The sequence below is a fragment of the Pseudorca crassidens genome, chromosome 14 (genome assembly GCF_039906515.1).
Source record: "Pseudorca crassidens isolate mPseCra1 chromosome 14, mPseCra1.hap1, whole genome shotgun sequence".
Classification (NCBI taxonomy): Eukaryota; Metazoa; Chordata; class Mammalia; order Artiodactyla; family Delphinidae; genus Pseudorca; species Pseudorca crassidens.
This window is the reverse complement of record NC_090309.1, coordinates 60,540,286-60,563,951: the sequence shown is the minus strand read 5'-3', so window position 1 is coordinate 60,563,951 and position 23,666 is coordinate 60,540,286. Positions and strand designations below refer to the sequence as shown.

Sequence of the window (23,666 nt, the reverse complement as noted above, 5' to 3'; positions counted from 1 at the left end):
AAGTTCACACTATATTATCATAGTTTACTATCCAATAAAACAAATGCCCATCGAAAGGCTGTTATGTGCAAGGTCATATTAGGGAGATTTCGGCTACACATGTGGGGATTCTTTTGTGTTTGACCTGGTCAATTGACTAACTTATTCTTCCATACATAGACCCTTCTTGCAGTTAACTTTTGTTGCTAAGGAAGCTTTGCTTGTCACTGTAAAGACAGTCTCTGATAAGTATGCAAATGAAGTTATCCTCCACCCAGCAACAGGGGGGCTAGAATAGTTGAAGGAGCCTTGTGGTAGGAACTTGAGAGAATGGGTTTAAAGAGTAGGTTCTTGGGCTTCCCTGGTGGCGCAGTGGTTGAGAGTCCGCCTGCCGATGCAGGGGACACGGGTTCGTGCCCCGGTCCGGGAAGATCCCACGTGCCGCGGAGCGGCTGGGCCCGTGAGCCATGGCCGCTGAGCCTGCGCATCCGGAGCCTGTGCTCCGCAATGGGAGAGGCCACAACAGTGAGAGGCCCGCGTAACGCAAAAAAAAAGAGTAGGTTCTTTATTCCTTCGTTCATCCAGTTTATTCCCTCAATAAATATATATTGAAAGCCAGGTATTGTTTTAGGTATAGAAGATACAGGATTGAACAAAATGGATAAAAATGCCTGCCCTAATAGAGTTTATATCAAGTGGTGGAGTTATTTTCTAGTGGATTATATAGTCATTACTCTTAGTAGGCTGTGGGAAGAACGCTGTGCAAGCTGCTAGAGCTGGTAAGTACGTGACAGAAAATACAGTGCAGAGTGATGGAGAGCTGTACCCTTTGGGGGACGCCCGGCCATTCTGTTCCAAGTGAAATTCTTAGGTTTAAACTACTGGTTGAACAGTAAAATAGGAGGACAGATGGAAGGAGACTCAGTTGGAAACATTCTATAATGCTTCTTTCAGTTACTGAAAACACTGAGTTTAATAAATAAACATTGAAGAGTCTTGTGAATACATTATGTGGAACTTTGGAGAAATTAATTTTGAATAGGAGTTAGTCATTGAAATGATATCAAAAGTGCCAACTGTTCTTACTAGCCTTAACTTTAATTGAAAAAAAAATTTTAATTAAAAATTTTCATTAAAAACAATTAACACTATTTTTCAAATAGATGTACTTTGTTTATGTAAACCAAATCCTAATATTATATATTGCCTGCAATAAACAAAAGGAAAATGAATGTTGTAGTGTTTTGTTTTTATGAAATTAAAAGTGATAGAATTTCAGCAATGTGAAGATTCTAATTCTGTAGGCATACTGTTAACCTGGATAAATCATTTGGGATTGAATTCTTGAAACGTGAAATACAGCATGTCCTTGTGGTTTCAGAAGCATTTTTCCTTTAATGAGATAAACAGAGATATCAAAGACAGTAGGACATAAATACTTTGTCATTTCACTCTCTGCAAGTAAAAGAAAGTAGGAGGATTGGTAGGAATTCCTTGGGTCTCTTCTTCACTCTGCTAATGATATATCTGTTTCCCCTGTTGGCTTATTTTCCATGAAATTAATAGTCTGTACAGGACCCACTACGTTCTACCTGACACAGAAATAGATTGATGATTTTCTCCAGCTCATTTGTAGACCAAAGTATCATTTGTGTTAGAATAATTATCTCCCAAGAGCAGATGTATCTGGGAAATCTGAGAGGCAAGCACTGTTTCTCTTCCCTGACCCATTTGTTCACATACTGTCCTCAGACCTTCTCTTGGACCAGAAGATGCTGCTGGCAAAGGGATTCCTCAGTTTTGGGGGTGCTGGGGGTATCATTAAGACTTCCTTTTTCTTTCTTTACTTCTCAAGGCAGTGGTCTCCAAACTTGTCTTCAGCCTCACTCTATGTAATTTATATTTATTCATTTTAAAATCAGGTGCATGGACTGTCCTGACATATACATCATGAAACACAGACAAAAGCAACCCTTGAAGGGATGGGGTAATAAATAGAAAAAGAAGTTCAACTATTTTCACCCACACTTTCCAAAGGACTGCTTGTGTACCCCCTGGCATGTATACGCTCCTCTTGGAAGACTGCTGTTCTCACTGCACATCAGCAAAGCTGAGTTTCTCATCTGGGCAGAAGAAGAAGGACTGTTTGTTTACTATCATGGCTGACCTCTGTGGTGGGTCTCCTAGGCCACCGTTGTATCACACGTATTCATCTTGCACAGGGGACAGAAGAAGATGCATTTTATTTCTGTATCATTTCTGACCTTAGGCACAGCGTTACCCAAGTGTGATACCCTATGTTTCAACACATCCTGTTGCTAACACTCCTGAAGGTTATCTTGCATAGAAATTAGATTCTTACTCGCCTCTCTGCTATCAAAAAAAAAAAAGATACTTGCTTCCATTCTTTCCATCTGCACAGGGAAGTCACCTTTTAAAAGTGATTCATAAACACAGAAGTGGTTGGTGCTTTAAGTGGTTTGTGATCAAAATTGCCAGAGTCAGTGCCATTTGTATCCACCATGTCTCATGGATAACATTTAGCAATGGCCTTAAGGGGAAAAACGGAAGAGTTTTTGGCTATGCCATAGAAAGTTCACATCCAGTTATACCCGAGTGGCTGTGATTTTTTCCTTAGCTCCTGATTTTTCTTTTTCAAAGCTCAAAATGAGCCGTTAAACCCCATCAGGCAGACTGCTCATAATTGCAAGTGTTCTTGATTACCACAGAAGATATGCTTTTGTTTGGGGAGCATCTGGAAGTTACGTTCCACTGAGGGAGTAACCGAGTCTCCCAGTGTCAATGCTAAATGGGAGACCATGGGGAGTGGCCACATTGAAGGAATTTAGGCAGGTCCTACGGTTTTCCCAACAGTTACCAAGGGTGAACGCTCCTTTCCTCTTTGAGCCCACCTGCAGTGTGGTATACCCCAGGTTACTGACCTTTGACCTCTGCCAAGCAAACTGTGACCTCGGGTTGACTGTGTCCTTATTCCTGAGTCCATCTTTCTTGTGTCTGTCCACCTCGTCTTTCAGAGAGATTCCACTGTCCTTCTTTGACACTCAATTGTGTGACCATCTGAGGCTCATTTTCCTGTATTATTTGCTGGTTAAAAGAATAAAAATAGGGCTTCCCTGGTGGCGCAGTAGTTGAGAGTCCGCCTGCCGATGCAGGGGACACGGGTTCGTGCCCTGGTCTGGGAAGATCCCACGTGCCGCGGAGCGGCTGGTCCCGTGAGCCATGGCTGCTGAGCCTGCGCGTCCGGAGCCTGTGCTCCGCAACGGGAGAGGCCACAACAGTGAGAGGCCCGCGTACCGCAAAATAAATAAATAAATAAATTTAAAAACCCATAAGAAAAACCCACTACACCATTGCTATTGTCTAAAGCTTTGCACAACTGGTTGTAAAGATTTTTATCAAAATAAAGGCGTTTTTCGGTAGAAAATGGATTATCTTCAAAACCTGGTAAAATTTATGATGGTTTATTTTTTCACTTTTTTACAGTGTTTCCCTGTGGTTAAAAGTGATTGCAGTGATTAATCTGTTTTATTGCAAGTTTTAACTAAAAGGATGTAGCTGAACTTGGAGCCTGAGAGAGCCCACATCGGCCCTCTTGAAGCTGACAGCCTTTGTTTGCTGCAGAGTACGGGGAAACTACAGGCTGCATTCCATCTTTCTTGTAACTCAGCCAGATAAGCTGATTGCAGACCAAATAATAATGTCATGGGGACACCCATCAGGGAATGCATTAGCAAGTGAAAAAAGGGGAACAATACAAACCATATTTCAGTTTCCGTTATCTTGACTGACTGAGGACACACTGAATTATTTTCTGTAATTTGCTGGATGTCCCCCAGTGTTCAGACTTTTAAGTATTTTGTTCATGGGAAAAAATCAATCAACTCATTTCTCCTTCAAGGACCAGAAGGTTGTAATATGTTCCCTTTTGGTTTCTCTGGGTTATTTGATACCACATAGGTAGACGGGGAAGTGATTCCAGAAGTATGTGGGAAATTCTGGATGTATAGATAATTCCAGAAGGCTTCATTGTCCCTTTACGACAGGTACCTCAACTGTAAATCAACACTGATGCCTCCATCTGCCATGCCAGTAAGCACTGACTTGTATCCTTAGCGTCTATAGCAGGCAAGATTGGGAGAGTGGGGCGTGAGGGTAGGGGTGGGAGGCTGTATGTGACTTGGATCTCTCTTGTCTACATTTTAAGGAATTTTTGTTTGGTGCGGGGGATGTAAACATTTGCTTCACTCAGAAATCAGTCAACAAATGTTACTAATGAGTGTTGAAACGAATTGCTTTTGCAAAGAAGAGGCTGCTCAGTGAAAAACACGGGTGCGGTATCCTCCTTGCCCCGTGAGGTTGTGCTTTCTCTAAGGACCCCCAGAGTAGTGAGGAAGAGGGTCTGAGCAGGCGGATGGGGCTGTTGGTTAATTTGAGTTCGAATGCCATTTCTTATGTTCTCACAATTTTGAAAACTGCTTACAGTCATGTTTACAGTTGTCATGGAATTTTTCAGCATGGGCATCCTGTTAAATGGTACTCAAGGAGGTTATCCTGAAAAGCAACAGAATCGATCACTTGTCATGGGTTTGAAAAATTACGGAACTCATCATCAGAGAGACAGTTTGACCTAGCGGAAGATAAACTGTAAGGGGGGAAGAAACTAAAAATACAATGGTCAATGATAATAATTGAGTGTGGGCCAGTTGAAGCTCAGTATGTTTGTTTTATGCCCCTGATACTTAATCACTTATTCCAGGTGATTTAATCCTTAGCATCTAACATATTTTAGGGAGAGTTTGTTTGGTGTTCAGACAATGGAGGTGTTGGTTGAAAGAAGCTAAAACGAACAAATACTAGACAAATAAAGAGGCTGAACTAGAGTGGCAGGAGAAGCGACAGTGACTGCTGACAGGAACGTTTCTGAAAAATACTGTCTTTCTGTTCAGGTGTTTGAAACAAACAAAACAAAAAGGGCACAAGGAAACTGTTTACTATTCAGCAGTAAAAGATAAAATCCAGCCAGAAGATGTCTGCTGAAGAAGCCTCAAAGTCATGTATTTCTTTCCTTTTTTCCTCAGTGTTACCTTTTCTTTCTGAAAGAAACTCAGATTGGTTGGAGAAAAATGGGTAAGCACATGTAGAATCAAAGATTCACAGAGTTGAAAGGAACTTTGAGCCGTGATCCTCACCTAATTTTTTTTCCTGTGATGCCGTGATAGAGGATTTTCATGTGCCCTACAGACTTCTGTCAATTACATGCAATTCCTAGCATACCAGCTCTGACTCTCTCCTTTTCTCTCTGAGCGCGTGTTTTCAGAATGCCTGTGACGGGGAGGGCATGTTGTCATCAGCATAATCTCTTATCAGTTTTAATTTATAAAACGGAGTCTAGCTTTTGGACAGGGGAGGCCCTTTGATCTTGTATAGAGGAGGCTCTTAGAGACAGCCATCTGATTGGCTGTGGGAGTGGGGGCTTTATCCAGGTTGTGTGTTTTTCAGGGGTGAGGCTGGTACAGGGAGCTGGTGGACACTGTGAGCATGCGTACTTCAGTCTCCCAAAGTCGTCCCCAGGCACCACCACTGATTTGGAAATTGGGAGCTGTATTAATAACTAATTACCTGTTAGCCTTATGAACAGGTCCCAACATACCTGATTTAAGAAAGTTAAAAAAAAATGACAGGAGAAATCATAAAAGGTCACAGTTTTGTTTGCCCTCCAAGTGTGACAGAGTTCTTGAAATAAATCTGTCTGAGAGCCCCTAAAAGGCGTTAAACAGAGTAGCTGACTATTCAGTAAACCACACATACAAGAGGATTCTGCAGTCATATTTGATTATGCCATGGGAGAAATTGATGCTTCTTACTAATATGCCCCAGATTTTCATTTTGGAAATTTGTGGCATAGGTATTTTCGAGAGCATGTTTTTATTTCCTAAATTATCACACAGTTCTTGTTTTAGCACTCTTCCAGTTCTATTTGCAGGTTAAAATGGCAGACCTAATTTTTTTCCCCCCGGCTAAGTATTCTCCCATATATCTAGCTTTCCGGAGTTGCTTTTATTCCTGAAAAGGTCAGGTATGAAACATAATAATTTGGGTTGTCAGTCTAATTTTTTAAAATGCAGTGAATAAAGTGCTTGATAAACATTCATCCACTCACATATGTGGGTTTATCAGTTAAGGATCTTTTAGTGCCGAATAGTAGAAAACCCAAATAAAAATGGCTTAACCTTCAAGGAAAGTGTATCATCTCCCATAACAAGAACTCTGGAGGAAGCCTGTACCTAGGCTGGTTAATTAAAGATTGAATTCTGTTGGGCTTTAGTTGTCGCAACAGGGGCGATTTTGCCTTCAGGCTTGTCTCTTGCTGGTCGTCAGCAGGAGTGTCAGTCACTTCATCACATAGCAATAGTTCAAAGGCTAATAAAGCAGGAGAGAGAGGCCATGCCCCCTTTTCCTAAACCATTCTTAAAATGAGCGTAGGGCTTCCCTGGTTGAGAGTCCGCCTGCCGATGCAGGGGACACAGGTTCGTGCCCCGATCCGGGAAGATCCCACATGCCGCAGAGCGGCTGGGCCTGTGAACTGCTGAGCCTGCGCGTCCGGAGCCTGTGCTCCGCAACGGGAGAGGCCACAACAGTGAAAAGCCCGCGTACCGCAAAAAAAAAAAAAAAAAAGAGTGTAACGTCCCAGAAGTCTCCCAGAAGATTTCCCACAGGCCTCATTGGTTAGAATTATGTCACATGACCATTCCTAAACCAATCCTTGGCGAGTAGAATGGGATTATGGTGATTCCCTTAGACCAATCAAGCTTCCCCTGACAATGGCTAAGGGTTCAGTCTCCCCCGGAAGCACTTGCCTGCCTGACACCTGAATAAAGTCTGGCTACTGTTAGCTCAGGAGACATGGCTGTTGTGTCCACAGCCATAGTGCCTGCCACAGCAGGAAAGTCCAAATGGCAGTTGCGTCCTACCTGTGATCATTCCATAGGGAGAACAGGACTGAGAGGAGAGCCCCGATTTCTTGCTAGCTCTTCCAGATTTACCGTATTCTCTCTCCACATCCTGCCCTCATGGGAATAGGGGAGGAAAAACCTCTTTTTCCACTATATTCCTAAATTCTTAGGTTGGGTCCTATAAATTGACTGATAAAAGACAGATTAACAAGAGAAAAACAGAAGTTATTAACGTGCATATGGAGCCCTCAGAGATGGGTAACTCAAAGTGGTGGTTAGAACTTGGGTTTATATAGCATCTTAACGAAAGAACAATACATTTTTTTAAAAATTATTTTTTATTTATTTATTTTTAAGAACAATATATTTTTAGGGAAGTGATAAGACAAAGGAAAAGGACTTTGAGTTTCTAGGGCTGACAAATTGTGGGAAGGCAAATATAAGGAGAAACTAATGGTAGATCAGGGCTAGTATTAGCAAGGATCGTTACGTAGATTCCTCTGGTACCAGCTCTGGCTGATAAAGGTCTAGACTTAGCTCTGGTAATTCACTTCTTTCCTTCCTGGTACAGAGAAGAAAGAGGGGGCACCTTTATAAATTTATGTCCTGCTTTTAGGAGAAGGGCAGAAATCTTTTCTTGTATCTGCTTCTTCTTGATTGCTTCAGCTCAAAATAATTCTTATGTCAAAGTGGCATATTTGGGGGCGGCATATTTTGCTCTTCTTCATGGGCATATCGGAGCACCCTGAAAGCCCTGTGCTTTGCTTGCCAAAGAGCTGTTTGGAACTCTTTAATCTCTGGTAACCCAGGGACTGCATGGTTGTTTTTAAGGAGGCTTATTCATAATTGCACTTTAAAAAATGGGATGTAGGGCTTCCCTGGTGGCGCAGTGGTTGAGAGTCCGCCTGCCGATGCAGGGGACGTGGGTTCGTGTCCCGGTCCAGGAAGATCCCACATGCCGCGGAGCGGCTGGGCCCGTGAGCCATGGACGCTGAGCCTGCGCGTCCGGAGCCTGTGCTCCACAACAGGAGAGGCCACAACAGTGAGAGGCCCGCGTACCGCAAAAAAAAAAAGGATGTAAAATGTTCAAAACTGTGCATTTTAGGGGATTTTGATGTACTCCAAGATCTGATAGTGCAGTTGTTATTAATTTAATACACACTGTATTGATGAGGTCAGTGTTGTTACACACCTGGAAGGCCACCTGAGGAAGTGGTTATTTAGCCACATATGATTCTGTGTTTGGAGGAGTGGGATGGAGGGAGAGTGTGTTCTGATGGCGCTCAGGCATCTCGGCAGGAATGTTCAAGTCAGACCACTCCAGGGCACTTCACCTTTCCTGATGGAATTGCTGTGCTCTTCTTGGACCTCTCATTTGAAACTGAGAGGCCTATTTATTAAAGCTGGATACCTCTTTAGAGCAGGAATTACAAAGCAAGAAAACAATCTGAACTATTGCAGATGGGCTGAGCTAGCAGGGTGTCAGCATAGAAGCCTCAAAAGATGGTGTAGAGCCACAAGGTATGTGGGAGGACATATATTTGGACCACCAGATTGCACGCCAATTTGTAGGTTCAAAAAGAAAAAAAGCAAGTGAGGAGGAAGGAAAGCGAGGAAAGCAGGAAGGAGCAAATGAACAACTATTTGGTGGCTCTTTGGGGAACCAGCTCTCTGGGATCTTGTTTCTTTAAATATCTATCAGGTTTATCTTTCTAAAATAAAATTGTATCATGTCTTTCCTTTGATTAAAAATCACGGTCTGATGGATTCCCCAATAAGTTAAGAATAGACTGACGCAATGATCCAGCAGTTCCACTCCTAGGAATATACCCTAGAATGGAATATACCCTAGAATGGAAAATAGGGACTCAAACAAAAACTTATACATGAATGTTCATAGCAGCACTGTTCATAATAACCAAAAGGTGGATACAACCCAAATGTCCATGAGTGGATGAATGGATGAACAAAATGTGCTATGTCTATATAATGGAACATTACTCAGCTATGAAAAGGAACGATGTACTGGTACATGCCACAACACGGATGAACCGTGAAAACACTATGCTCGGTGAAACAAGCCAGACACAAAAGGCAAAGTATTGTAAGATTCCATTTATATGAAATATCCAGAATAAGCCAGTCCATAGAGACAGAAAACAAGGAGGGAGGAATGTGGAGTGACCGCTTCACGGGTATAGGGTTTTCTTTTGGGTTGATACCTATGTTCTGGAGATAGATAGTGGGGATGGTTGTACAACGTACTAAAGGACAAGGAATCACACACTTTAAAAAACGTGATCAAAACAAAACCAAAACCAAACCCAAAATCTCTCATGGTTTTGCACTGTCCACATCTACAAGTCTAAACTTCTTCGAAGGTCATAAAAAAGCCTTTGCCATGTGGCTCCAATTCCCTTTCTGGTTGTGTAGCCAGACACTTCTCCATGAAATCTAGGGTCAGGCTCCACCAGACCATTTGCTTTTCCCTCAGTACATGTTCCCTTCACTCTGTGTCATTGTGGAACTTGTTTCCTCTGCCTGAAATGCCACCTTCTCTTGTCCATCCGGTCGCTCTTCCTTGAAAGCTTCCTAGTGCCATTGTTACTTCCTCTCTAGACTTCCTTGACTCTCCCCTTAGCCTCTCATTACCTGCAGAATTAATTGCTTTATTAGCTGGGACCCCAGTGTGCTTTGTACTATTATAGTGCTTTCTACATTGTATTGTGGTTTATTTCCTTGTCCACTTTACCCCCTACCTTGAGGTTGGGGATGGATGCCACCCAGCTCAGTATCTGGCACATGGCGATCTTCCCATAGAATAGCTGTTGAAAAAAATTCCACTGGATTGATTCAAATCACCGTCATATCTGGTCCATTCTTTTTCACCCACTCCAGAGTTTCTCGTTCAATTCAAGGACAAGGAGAAGAGAGACTTATTCTAATCTTTCAGAGACTAGGACACTAATAATTAACTCAAAGGAGATGAAGTAATTGGCATTAAAAAAAAAGCAGTAGTAGTAGTATATGTAAAAAAAGAAGCGTTTATGGTGGCTTTTATATTGAACGTATTCCAGAAATCAGCGTAAAACTAACAGGGTGCTTTTTATGGAGGATTTGCCTCACAAAATGTTCTTAATCCTTAACAAAAGGATTACATTATTATTGCGATTTTCTTGTCTTTCTGCTTATACCCCACTGGAAGTCCCTACCTTCAAGGAACTGTTCCTTTGTTCTCTCACAGGACCTAGCTGGGTGGTTTTCAGATACTAGGAACTCAATAGATGGGTATTGTTTTCCTAGGTTTATTCCAAGTATTTTCTTGTACAGTTTTGACTTATTAAATATTCTGTTTTTCAGTAAAACTGTTGCAAGTCCAGTTACATACTTCCTTTCACCAGCAAGCACAATAGCTAGAATGAATCTGAAACACTCTTGGTGGCTGCCCTTCATCAGGCTCTTTACTGAGCTGTTCTGATGCTGTGTCAGACGTCTTAAGAGAGAGGCTCCTGTATGCTGAAAAAAAGCCTGGAGGAGCAACTGGGGTTCAAGTGGGCTTTTCGGACTCTTCAAGCTGAGATAGCTCTCCAAGAGACTGGTGGCTTTTCTGGTGTGCTGAAATGATCTCCCTCTCAGCAAGTTTATTTTGAAGGTTATTGAGGTGACAGCAGGCAGAGATTTGGGGCATCTTCTTCCCTCTGCTATTAACTAGCTGTGTGACCTTGAGCAAGTCACCTCACCTCTGCAGATCTGCATGTTCTCATTTGTACATACAGAGGTTGGATCAGTGTAACCTGCTGGGTCTCTTGGAGCATTAACTGGCTGTAACTACAGGATGCCCAGCAAACAGCAGCTTAATTAACTCCACAAAGTGTAAGGATAGAAAAAGGTCGGTTCTCCCTAGAAGCAGGTAAGTGTTAGGACAATCCAAATCTAAGAGCCTTTGTCTCTTTTCAGTTGTTCACCCACGTGCCGTTCCTTTGCTCTTTTGAATGCGACGTGCTTTCTTACTGCTAATTTTCTTTTTCATTTCCTGAGGGTTTCAAAGGAGAAAACAGGACTTTCTATATTGTTCCAGGAATTCTCTTCCGTAGGAGCTGTGTTTGCCATTTGGTTGGAAGGACTGAACTGTATAATTTTTTCCTTGTTAGATGATTTCACAGGGAATTGGTAGTAATAAGTTATATCTGGTTTTAGGAACTGAAGTTAGAGTTCATAATAGAGAGCAAAAAAGGAGCACCCTTTAGAAAATTGCATCGTATAATTTAAATTTTGCCTTACCTGCTCATTTTAAATTTTTTTGAAGAAGTTTGAGAGCTTTTGATGGAAGAAAGAAAATCATATACTTTCTTTTTGTTACTACAGGTAAAAAAATCCTAGGTTTATTCCTTTTTTGCTTCATGAGAGTATTTAATACTCATAAGCCACGTGAAGTTAAATAGAAATCCACAATCATCTGTTACGATTCGTGCTGTTCAGAAGTTTTAGAGATACGCTTTCTGAATTTAATAATCCGCTGTGTTAAATACCTGGAAGTTATATTTGACCACTTTAATTCATACATGAATCTCGATTATTCGCTTGTTTCTTTTTTCCCCTCAGATGATATTTTAGGTGGCTTGCCACACATTGTAATTGGCATAATAGTTAATTTCACTGAAAGCCCTATATAAAAAATTTGAACATGATATGACTTTCCTTGACCCCCAATTTCTTCCTTTATGTAGATGAAAGGATACGCCCAGGTAAACCTCTTTAGGCATCCATGGCAATGATTATAATGGCAGATCTGCTGCTCCACTTCTGATGCTGGGTTGGACCAGTTTTTACTTAAATCCTTCCACACAGAGCAGAGATGAGGTAGACGAGACAATCATCTGTATCATCCCCATCACAGTCAGGCTGATTCTTATTGAGAGAGAGTGTGAGTTCCAGAAGACAAGAGGGGATATGGCTGAAGGTAGCAAGCATACTACCTCACCTTTGCCCCATCATAAGCATTTTGGTCATTTGGAAGACTTAGAAGTTTATCTAAGAGGAAGAAAAAAAGAACCTGCTCAAAACAGGTTGACAGCACTGCACTGAATGGTGATGGGGAAGAGAGGGGAAGAGGCAACCCCATGGAGAATGAGAGTCATCACATAACCGTCTTAACTTTGGTCTCTTTTTTTTTTTTTCTTTGCGGTACGTGGGCCTCTCACTGTTGTGGCCTCTCCCGTTGTGGAGCACAGGCTCTGGACGCGCAGGCCCAGCGGCCACGGCCCACGGGCCCGGCCCCTCCGCGGCACGTGGGATCCTCCCGGACCGGGGCACGAACCCGTGTCCCCTGCATCGGCAGGCGGACTCTCAACCACTGTGCCACCAGGGAAGCCCAACTTTGGTCTCTTGATTCTTAGAAAGTCTCTTCATTCTTTTGGAATTTTGTTTGTTTGTTTCCTCTTACAAACAGTAACACTAGGAAGAGTCTTACAAAGTCTGTGGGAGATTATGAACTAGGGAACTGAAATTACTCTGTAGAAGCCATATGACGAGGAGTGTGATATTCATGGAATTCATGAGAAAAAGCACTTTAAATTTACACAGCAGATTCCTTCCTCATAACCCAGAGCGGTTTTTACAAAGAGAAAAAGGAGACACGTTCTCTGACTAAGCATACGTGATTGAGGAGAATAACATTGGGACTGCTGTTAATTACTGCTTGTATGCGGAGGGGAAGGTGGCCCCGTGGAGGGGGCGGTGGGGGAGATGAGCAACCTTGGGAACTGGGAGCTGTGGCCCTGGTCCTGGCTTTTCCGCCACCCGTGGGACCTTGGCAAGTCATTTAAACCTCTCTAGATCTCAGCTTCTCATTTTTAAAGTTGAACTTCATGATTTCAAAGAGTTTTCCAGATTATTACCTTTTATGATTATTTAGAGCATCAGAAGGAAAGGGTGAGTTTTCCAGAGAGCCAAAACCTACCTTTCTGTGCCTCAAAAACTTGTTTTTATCTGACTGGATGGATATATTATTCAATGCATTACGCACATCTCTGCTTTCTGAAACAGAGAGCACTAAATTTAACTTTCGCTGAATGACTCAAGGTTGTTGCTATGAACTATGATGTAATAGCCAGGTCCCCTTGGGGAACATAGAGGTGTGTAGAACTGTGTGCCTCAGAACCAAATGACGCAGCACACTGTCCTTTACACAGAAATGATTGTGAGGTTCTGATTTTGTGTGTGTGTGTGTGCTGCTTTTCTAAATATCACTTCTTTCTGTTTCCGTTGTCTGTCTCGAGCTGTCCCTTTTTGTATTCCGCTTTGCTGCTTCTAGTGGGCTAGGAACAGGGGGTCATGGATGAAGCAAGCTGGAATTAGGTCTGAAGTTAGGGCAAACGGTCACCAGGTGAGAGGTTTCGGGAGGCAGCCCTGAGAGTGGCGATTCGGTGACTTCCTCAGGTCACTGCCTGAGGCCTTTGGGGTGTTCTGTGTCACAGTAAGCGGCCCTTGGATAAGTACAGTATCGAGGTGTCTGGCTCTTCCTGTTTATGGAATGATGTCATGTTTGTGACCATCCTTCCTAGAGGAGAAAATAAGAATGAGAGCTGGGCAGGAATGCCATAGCCCAAGGGACTACAAGAGGGCTCAGAAATAGAGGCGTGTCAGCAGGAGGGCAGGTGTGCGGATCCATGACACTGTCCAGGTGACTGACAGGCAGGGCCAAGCCTCATTTATAGGGCGTCCCACAAGGTCATCCTGTTCACAGCCTTGGCTTGCAGCCATTCTCCACCGTGACAGCCCATTACTGCCTTCTTTAGATGAAGCAGATACAGGGGGATTGGCAGTGGCAATGTTGAATTAGGACCCATGGATGCTGAACTTCTGGTTAATTGTTGTTCTTTTGATCCTCGGGACCACTTGCGGGTTGCTTAAGGAAATGTAAATCGATTATTCATTTCTGTGTATTTACACATACGTGCAAAATACAGTGTCATCCATTTCAGCATAAACGTGGACACTGACTAATTTGCACTTCTTTAATCTGCAAGCTTGGCAGTTTGGGGCGGTCTCCTACCTCCTCCATCCTCCCTCCCCACGCTCTCCCCTCTCCCACCCAGCAAAGCCAAGAATGTTATTTTAGGCTGTAGGAGCCATATTTAAAAAATACCACTGGGTTTCTCTAAGCTTTTCTGAAGTTTATAAATGAATGAATGAATGAATGAATGAATGTCACATGGGCCAGTCTCCTGTGGGGCTCTCTTTGCTGTGTTTTCTGGGCACTCATGGGAGAAAAGCAGTCAGGCCTGGTGCTGTCCTGGGGCTACAGCTCCCCTGCCCAAGAGGGGGATAGGAGCTCATCCTGGGCAGGAGGAAGCCAGGAGGGTCCAATATATGTAGCTGTGGCTTCATCCAGGATTGTGTTTATGTTAACTCCTGGGGGTGTGGGGAAAAGCCAGAAGATGATTGGTAATTAGAGAAACAGGACTGTGCCACCCATTTTGGCATGGGAGTTAAGTGAGCCACCGTTGTGTCCCACTTATGCTAGAATTTTCCTCTCTTTTAACACCATCGGGAAGGATGAGGATGGGTACAGTGTGGAAGCAACATCTGCTTTCTTCCCTTTTAAGGCTGGCCCCTCCTGACTTCTAGAAAAATACTGCCATAATCGCTCTCAGGATTCTGGAATTACAGTCCTTGTAGCAGTGCAGCCTGAGGCCTTATTTATCCACAGCTTTGACTTCTTCTTTACTGATTTGGGCTGATACTCATGCAGTCTGTTGGGCTGGTTCTAATTATTTTGGCTATCTTAATTATTGGATTGTGCATGACCTGTTCTGTTAAAATAATTTCTCAGCAAAAAAGAATTGAACCAGGTCAAGAGTACATGCATCTACCTAGTTCCTGTCTGCTTCTGCCTCTAACCCTTTGTGTCATATTAAATGAATCATTTTGCTTCCCTGTTTTTCATTTTTCTCTCTGTGAACACAGAGAGAATGATGTTTACCTTGTGACTTAAGATTTAGGGTCGCTAAGTGTCACACACTCTTGAAACGTAAATTGTTGCTATCGGTTTGATAGGACCATTCATGCTGCGTCCATGTAGTCTACATCTTTCTTTCTAATTATGAACTTTCATAAACACACGCTCGTGATAGAAACTGCAGAAAACTGCAAAGAAGAAAACAAAAATCAACTGTAGCCCTCCAACTTAGTTATAGAATCCTGTTCAAAGTTTGATTTCTTTTCATCCAGTCTTTATGCAAATATATATACAAAGACATGTTTCTATAATATGCTATATACTGCTTTGTATCCAGCATTGAGCCACAAGAATTTTCCAATTGTAATCATTTTTAATATCTGCAAAGTATTTTAATATGTGGGTGCGTCGCCTTCTAGCTAACTAATCACTAGTCTCTCCTACTCGAGCCTCTCCTCATATCCTTTTTTGTCTACCTGACGGAATCATCTCCCAGAAATAAAACTTGATCCTATCACTTCCCTGCTTAAATCCTTCTGCAGCTCCTGATTACTTGCTGGAGGAGGTCTCGCTGTGTGGGGGAAGGAGCTTTTCCTGCCTGGTCTCTGCCAACCTCTCCTCTTAGCTCTTTACTTCTCATCACGCTCTATCTCACACAGCACCGAACAACCTCCTGTCTGTCAGTTCCTCTCAACGCTCCTTACCTCTGCACCTTCCCTTTTGCTCTTCTGCCATCTGGGATGCCCACTCCTGCCTCTGATGCCACCACCCCTGTGACCTGGCTGTCTCTGGCTCCTTTCTAAGGTTCCCTGCAGGAGGCCTTCTCTGCCTTTCCCTCGTCGGGAACCTGTTTCTCTGGACAGTTCTGTAATGACTTGCTTGGATCCATCACTCAAATGACTCTGGGCCCCTCCAGTGCATTCTCCATGCTAGGGCAAGAGGGAAGTGATTTCTGGCCGGTTTGTTTTAAAAAATCGATTCTGATCATTGATTCTGGTCATTTACAATCTGGGGTGGCTTCCACTGGGGCTCACAATAGAGGCCAAGTCTCGATCCACGTTCAGGCTCTCCGCGATCCAGCCCCCGTCTTCTTCTCCAGCGCCATCTTCCCTGATATCTCCTCAGCCCAGTCTCGCAGGCCTTCCTCGTCAAAGCCCTCATACCTGCCCTTCCTTCTGTTCCGCGAGGATACTTCTGATGATCCTTGGGACCTCAGCCTTCTTGGACGGCCTCCACCTTTCCCTCAGCACTCAGCCACCCTCTTCTGTGCTCTCAGAGCACTGTGTGCTTCTCCCTTATGTCAGAGTTGTGATTTGGCATCTGTCTGTGCTATTATTTCCATAATGCCACTGTCCTTCACTAGACTTTAAGCTCTCTGAGGGTGAGACTTGTGTTCGTTTTCATTTATCGGTAGGATTGGCTTGGGGGAAAATCGCAAGGTCCAGTAGCTGACGTTAGAAAGGCTACCAACAAATCAAGCTAGATGAGACCAGGTCCGTCCCAAGTCACCAAGTGGGGCAATGCCAGACGCATGGAGTAGAGGTGATCTCCTATAGTTCTTGGAATAGCCTATGAAATCAACATTATCAGCCTCATTTTAACTCAGACTCAGAGATTTTCATGACGGTAGCGGGGGGGGGGCATAATTTAATGTTAAGTCAACCTCGAGGAGAGGGGGCTGTGTGGAATGAAGAACATGCTGGTCCAGGCTGTCTACTGGGAGGTGACGGACTTCCTGGTGTGTGGTGGTGGAGCCCCAGTGTTCGTTTGTGTGTCTCAGGATGCATTTGGGCAGCTGGCTGGCTCGTTGTACGGCCTTAAACCAGCCAGGCAGAGAGAAGCGGTGCGGCCAGAAGCAGGGAGCCCTGCAGGGGCTGATTTTATCTCTGCACCTTGGTGCTCCTGGGAATTCGTGGTGTTCTCTGAGCCCTTTTGCATGTGCCCGATAGAAGTGGGGGCAGCTGTTGGCCAGGGTCCCAGGGTCCTCGGAGGGCACAGTGCTAAATCCCGAGGAAGAAGTCCCCAGGTGCTCAGACCTGAGCAAACGCAGGTACTTCTGAGCCCTGCAGGGCAACGGAGATGGCCTTTCTGCTTCTAGTCCCGGGCTTTTAAAGTTACCCCCAGAGGAGGCTGGGGGCTGTGGAGGCCCTGGGACACCGGTGATCCAGCCTCAGGCTTTGCAAACCAGACAGAGGCAGAACAGAAGTCTCTGTAAAAAGAGAATAATCCATAAAGGATGCTGCCAGAGAGTTTTAAAGCATTTCTTCCGTATTTCCTTAAATTAGGTTTATCTTTTAATTACCTAGTTATCCTTCAGAAACTTGGAACGGCCCCACTCCTTATCAGCATATTCCTTGTCAATTATGCACGGGCTCAGGCTTATGGCGCTGAGGGTGATGCTTAAGTATGAGGCAGCTGGAAGTTCTTCCCCTTGGGCTGAGGGGAGTGATAGGAATGCTAATGGGCTGTAGCTCTGGGCTGAGCTGGCAGCTGAAGGAGAGGCCTCCCTGAGCACAGGGCTGGGGGACCGTGTGGGGAGCAGAGGAGAGGCTCATGGCCTGGCTGCTGACCCAACTGGATGAATGGGGGCTGGGGGTTAACCTGTAATTTTTGTGATTCTGATCAACTCTGCCTGCTTCCTGGGTTCTTAGCACCGTATCCTCAAATAGCTGATTGAAGTGATGCTTAGCAAAACTGCCTATTGGCACTTTTTTTTTTTCCTGCCCAGTTGTCTATGCCATTCATGCTGCTTGATGTAAAATTAGGGTCGGAAACATTTCGTGGGCATGTTTGGATGAGATGCGGGCTGAAATGTGGTGTGTGTGTGTGTGTGTGTGTGGGCACGAGCACCCACGTGTGCGTTGTAAGGTGCAATGAGCACTGAAGTAAGTAAGCTACAGCTCTGGACTCTGTGCAAGGTATCTTGTCCTGTCCTCGTCCGCAGACAAGGACTTGTGACCACTAGATGTGATAAGCGCAGGTGGAAAACAGAAAGAGAATTAAAGCTCTCCTTCACGCTGTCACTGGAACTGGACCAGAGGTACATTTGTGTTTCAGGCTCAAGCACCCGACGGTTATCTTGGCTGCTTGAACTATGTGGGTAGGTGGGTAGTTCTGGTAGGAGAAAGGATGGGGACTTCAGTTTGGAGTGTGCATCTGTGGGGTGGGCCCTCTACGCCTTCCCTCCAACAGAGATTCCCTTCGGAGGCGGGTTCCACTTGGCCAAGGAGGAGGTTCACCCCTCCAATCCTCGCTTTAGGTATTGAATCCCAACACCGCTCCCCCAGTTTGGGACCTAGGTGGGTCTGGGGCTCTGGGATGGAATCTCTGCCCCAAATAGCCCTCCTTCCCGTCCATGATTCCCACACCTTCCTCTGTCTTCCCAGCCACTCCTGTGCCCCTTTTGTGTTTCCTCTGCCTCGGTCAGGGGTTTAGGCACCTGAAAACCTGCTCAGCAAGCAGGGAAGGAAGTCTTTGCCTGCAGCGCTTTAGACAGTCTTTGTTTGTGCTTCCTTGTGAGTAGAGGGCAGTGTGAGAGCAAAGGGGATGGAAATACACAAATTAATATGACGAGAAAAGCGATGCCACGCGTCAATCCGTGCCCGCCTGCTCTGTCCTTGTTCACTTAAGAGGACTAATTAGGCATGATCAGATGTAGTCATAGTGACTCTCATCTGACAAAGTCTGTTAAGATGTCTAAGAACTGGTTCTGGAAGCAGATGCAAATTCAGTGCCAGCTCTGTCACTCGTTAGCTGTGGGATTTCAGGCAGATTATTTAACCTCTCTGAGCCTCCGTTTCCTTCTCTGTAAAATAGAACCTATCCCATGGGGGATAGAACCTGGCACATAGCAAGTCCTCAGTAAATTATCATCATCACTATTTAGCTATGTGCCTTAGTTAGTGCCTTATTTGTGAGAGGGACAGGATATCTGCCTTATGTAACTAACAAGGATGCGGAAGAAGGCACTTTCAATACAGCATCACAGTCCGTACAATAAATAAGAGCGTGATTATCATTTTCCTATAACTACACTAAAGCAATTCTGAGGGTCTCAAAAGTGTGCTTATCTGGCTGCAGATTTATGTCCTGATTTAGAGATGCCTGGAGCTGTTGCAGGAGCCGGAACACATGGGAAATAGTGTAAAAGCTTCTAGAAACAACGGTCCTGTCCTGACTGTCATCTTCCTGCCGCTGCTGCAAATGGCTTTGAGATTTGGCTTCTTCTGCTGTAAGGTTCTTGCACTGGAAGGTGGTGAGTGCCATCCTCAGCTCTTGTTGGAGCGAATCCTTGATAATTCATCCAATCTGGAGATTGTATTGCTCCTTTGCTTCTTGTCTCTGGCACCCACCAGGCCACCCAGCTATGAGAGGGTGGACTGAAGTATCGCTAGTAAAAAAGGGAGTGAAGTTCGAACTTGTCAGTTTTGCTTAATCATTGCTTAGCCTTGATCATTACTTAGAAAAAGTTGAAAATATCGATTAAAAACAATTTGTACTGTTTTTGGAAATTGATTTCAATCATCTGTCAAAGCCCAGGAGTACAATTCTATCAGTGATCCAGCAATAGAATACGCTTTCCCTTTAGATCCTGAAGGCTGGCTTTAAAGGGGCTCCTAGTTTCCATTTATCTTGATGTGTATCTGTGACACCTCCCAGCATAAATCCAGCAGCTCATCTGGTGAAGAGGATACAAGAACATTGTTCACGGCAGCAAATATGTTTAAATGTTTTCACAGTCTGAGCAAAGCTATTGCCCTTGTCTATATTTTCATAAATGAGCTCTACCAGACGTTGCTTTCCTCATCTCCAGGTACAGTAGCAATTAGTCAATTCAGCTCTATCCAGGACTTATCTTCATGAAGGAAACAAACTTTTGAAAGTGTAGCTCAATTTGAAGGATTCTATCAAGGCACCTGGAAGGGGCCAAGAGTGCATTATTTTTGTTTTGTTTTGTTTTGTTTGCGGTACGCGGGCCTCTCACTGTTGTGGCCTCTCCCGTTGCGGAGCACAGGCTCCGGACACGCAGGCTCAGTGGCCATGGCTCACGGGCCCAGCCGCTCCACGGCACGTGGGATCTTCCCGGACCGGGGCACGAACCCACGTCCCCTGCATCGGCCGGCGGACTCTCAACCACTGCGCCACCAGGGAAGCCCGAGTGCATTGTTTCTAAGGATCATTTGCCCTGGGACACTGCCAACACGCTCTAAAGTGGGCAGCCTTTCTCCAGTACGCTGCTCTTTTCTGACTACTTGGGAAATTGCTAAAGTATCAGTATTTATAGGTCATCGTGTGGCAGGTGGGAGATAGCTTTCTCCCTCTCTCTCTCTCTCCCTCCCTCCCCCTCTCCCCATTTCAGAGTTGTTGTTTAGTTGCACTTTGTTACTTTTCAGTTTTTGTGGAACTATATTGTAGATTCAGAAAGTAGGTCCTCCGCCTAAAAGTCACTTGCTGAATAAATGTTTGTTGGACAGATGAGTAAGTGAAAGAAAGAATAAATGGTGAGGTGATTGACTGTTGTTGGCAAAAGGCAGTGACTGACACTTGGCCACTAATTTTTTTTCGCCAATGCTGAAGATGAGGACAAAATTACTGCTGTCCTTCAGGTCAGGACTCATGCTTCACTGGTCCTGCTTATGAAGGGGGATGGGAGGGGAAGGGGTGGATAGACACTGTCCTTTATTAAGCATCAACTATGGACTTGGCGGTGTTAGGACACTCTATGTATGTTATCTCGTTTGATCCTCGTGACAATTCTGTGAGGTTTTATTACCTCTATGTTACAGATGAGGAAACGGAGGCTCAGAGTGGTCCAGGTTATTGTTCTAAGTCACGCAGCTGCTTCCAAAGCCAGCATTCTAGTTTGCACTCTTGCATGCTGCTTCTTATACGCACATGTTAAATGCAAAAAAAGCCCCACATTCCCAAGTTTCTCCCAATATTTAGAGTGTAAATGTTTAACCTTCCGATTAAAAAATATACATATTCATTCATATTCACACGAATTGAAAAAGTCATGGGGACGGGAGAGGGAAGACAGCTTGGGTTTTCTTCCCACACTGACTATTTGGATGTCTCCCTGAATCCAGGAGATTTTAACTTCAAGTGTGTATTAACAACAGCTTGAGACCCAGGTGCTATTAAGACAGCTTTTGTCCAGACTTTATTGATCTCTCTGAGGTCAGCATGTTGTGACCAGAGCAAGAGTAACTAGAAGTGACTGTTGGCCTGTCCCTGTAACACGGTATCCCCTGTGGGAGGGAAGATACCACAGTGTGTGAGAGTCCCGCATCCACTGGGTCGATGGCTGTATTTGGTTTCAAATTTGGTTTTCAAATGATGGGGCTCAGGGCACAAGGCATGGGATGGGGTGTCGGTTATTAATGTGTCTGTCTTCTCTCCAATGGCATGATCGTGTCCCCCTTTCCTACACTGGCAACTCTGAGATGGCAAAAAGAGGCCAGGGTCTGTCTCCACATTTCGATTCTCTGGTCTCCTGCTAGAGAGAGAAGGTGCAGGGGACGATAAGAGAATGGGGAGGGAGAGAGAGGCAGAGAGTACCCAGCTGGGCTGAAATCCCCCATTAAGCCGCCTAGAATCACATCCTCTCTTCAGCCTCTAATCGTAAATCCCCAACCCACCAGATACATCATTGACTGTATGCTCTGATGGTTCTGAGAAACTGAGAATCCCTGGCTTGAAAGTTTTAAATATTGTATTAGTTTCTATTGTAGACACAGCAACATAACTAAATTAAAGGACATTTAAATTTTAATTCAGCAAACCAGTCATCATCCACTACCGTAACCCAGTGAGAATTTCCACCTTTGTACAGGATCAGGCCTGTTTGAACAGTTATTTCTGGTTTTCTCCACTGTTACTTTTTCAAAAAAAAAACTTGCTGTGATGATGTTCACTCTTTCTGCAATAGGTTGAATCCCTCAGCCTTGGCATTGAACCCTCCCTCTTTGGCCCCTAGAGATCATGTGTTTACAGTTCAAGGAACTCACTTCAGTCTTGCCTTTAAGGAATAGTCCAGTTGTCTGGGTTTGTTCAGGTAAATAAAGTAGCAGCAGCAGAAGTAGTAACAGTAATAGTAGTAGTAGTAATAATAATAATAATGGAAGCTTACAGTAATAGTATTATATAAGCATTATATTATGTAAGTATGGTATATTGAATCCTCCTATGAGATAGATGGACTATTACTGTCTATATACTACAACTGAGGAAACTGATACCCAGAGAGGTTAAAGAACTAGCCAGAGGCACACAGCTAGTGAGCGGTGAAACCAGAATGCAAATCCATGCTGTCTTGCTCCAAAGAGAGTACAGAGGGAAAACAAATATAATTATATGCTTCTAAGAAGTTGATTCTCCATGAGTAATAAGAAGTAATTATAGCAGAACATGCTAGTATGTTGTGGAGAAAGAATCTAAGCAAAGAATAACATTCACACCTTTCAGACACTTGCGGTATCACCCCCTCTTGCTCTTAGTTGCTTTTGCTTTAATTGGAGTCTTATTCACCCTCATCTGGAAATCTCCTCTCTCCAGTACAGAAGCCACCAGCCACATGAGACGACTGAGAGCTTGAAATGAAAGACTTGGTGTGAAAAAAAGCGTGTCAAATACCTCATTAATAATTTTCAAAATCTTGATTGCATGTTAAAATATATTAAAATTAATATCACCTGTTTATTTTTGTAGTGTGACTATAAGAAAATTTAAAATTGTATATGTGACTTGCATTCTATTTCTACTGGACGTCAACACTCTAGATTTACTGATTTTATATCTTTCTCCTTTCAATTCTGAAGACTTCATGATGGGTTTGCCCTTCAGGACTGGTTTTGGTCATCTGGGGCTTAAAAGTCATCTTTAAGCTACTAAGCTTACTGTACTTAGTTTATTTATCTAAGCGAGGGCTGTTCATACTCATTCAAGGAGGTGATGAGGAAAACCTTTTCTTTTGTTTGTTTAGCACCTGATTCCCTCAGAAATTAAATCTCATGGACAAGAACATGGTAGCCACCCTGGCCTGTGTGCCCCACAGTTGATCTTTCCTTTTAAATTGGGATGTGCACAGGCAGAGCTGGTAGGAAAAGCGTTCTTCATTTTTCTGCCCATGGGCTAGTTATGGAATTCCAAGTTGCCTTTGAAATGTTTTAGGAAACAATGCAGACTGTTCACTGACACTTTCATCTGCTAGAGGACCTAAAGCATCAATTATACTGTAGTTGTCAGCAACCTCTTAAACGTCATGGATCCAGAGAGAAGTCACAGCCTCGACTATTGAGGAACTTGGGACATTCAGGGGGAGGCAGACTTGCTGACCTATTAGGAAATAACGAAGACTGAGTAACTAGAGTCAGATTGTGTGGCTCAGCCTCTAAAATCAAAATAAAGCCAGAGCACGGGGGGAGCTATATGGGCTGCATGCGTGGGGAAGACTTTTTGAATGAAGGCTGTAGGCCTGGAGGGCTTAGTAGGTTGTAGATCGTTCTAAGGTGAAGGCTGTAGGTATAGGAAGAAATGGGCGTGACACTGCCAGGCGACACGTCTGGGAGGGATGGGGGGAGCCCCTGGGGACCAGTCACATGTAAGTGTAAGTGAGCTGGGGGGCAGGGATAGATGATAGGGGCCCATAGCCTGGGCTTGATTCAGGGGAAGCTGATGGTATGTTCTCGATGGGGCAAAACAGAGCTGGATGATGAAAACCCCAGGCTTATTGCTCTCAGGGACCACCAGAA

At 44.1% G+C, this 23,666-nt stretch overlaps 1 protein-coding gene across 6 annotated transcripts in view; it reads left to right on the top strand.

Moving 5' to 3' along the window:
* TMEM178A (transmembrane protein 178A) overlaps positions 1–23,666 on the top strand; it is a 248,029-nt gene that overhangs the window by 202,700 nt on the left and 21,663 nt on the right. The window contains exon 1 of one of the 6 annotated variants that reach the window (XM_067703194.1): positions 19,041–19,168. The exons of the other annotated variants lie outside the window; for them this stretch is intronic. Coding sequence (XP_067559295.1) covers positions 19,045–19,168 — 124 coding nt within the window. The 5' untranslated portion in view covers positions 19,041–19,044. Of the gene's footprint in view, positions 1–19,040; positions 19,169–23,666 lie in introns of those variants that run through there. 6 annotated transcript variants of the gene reach the window in all.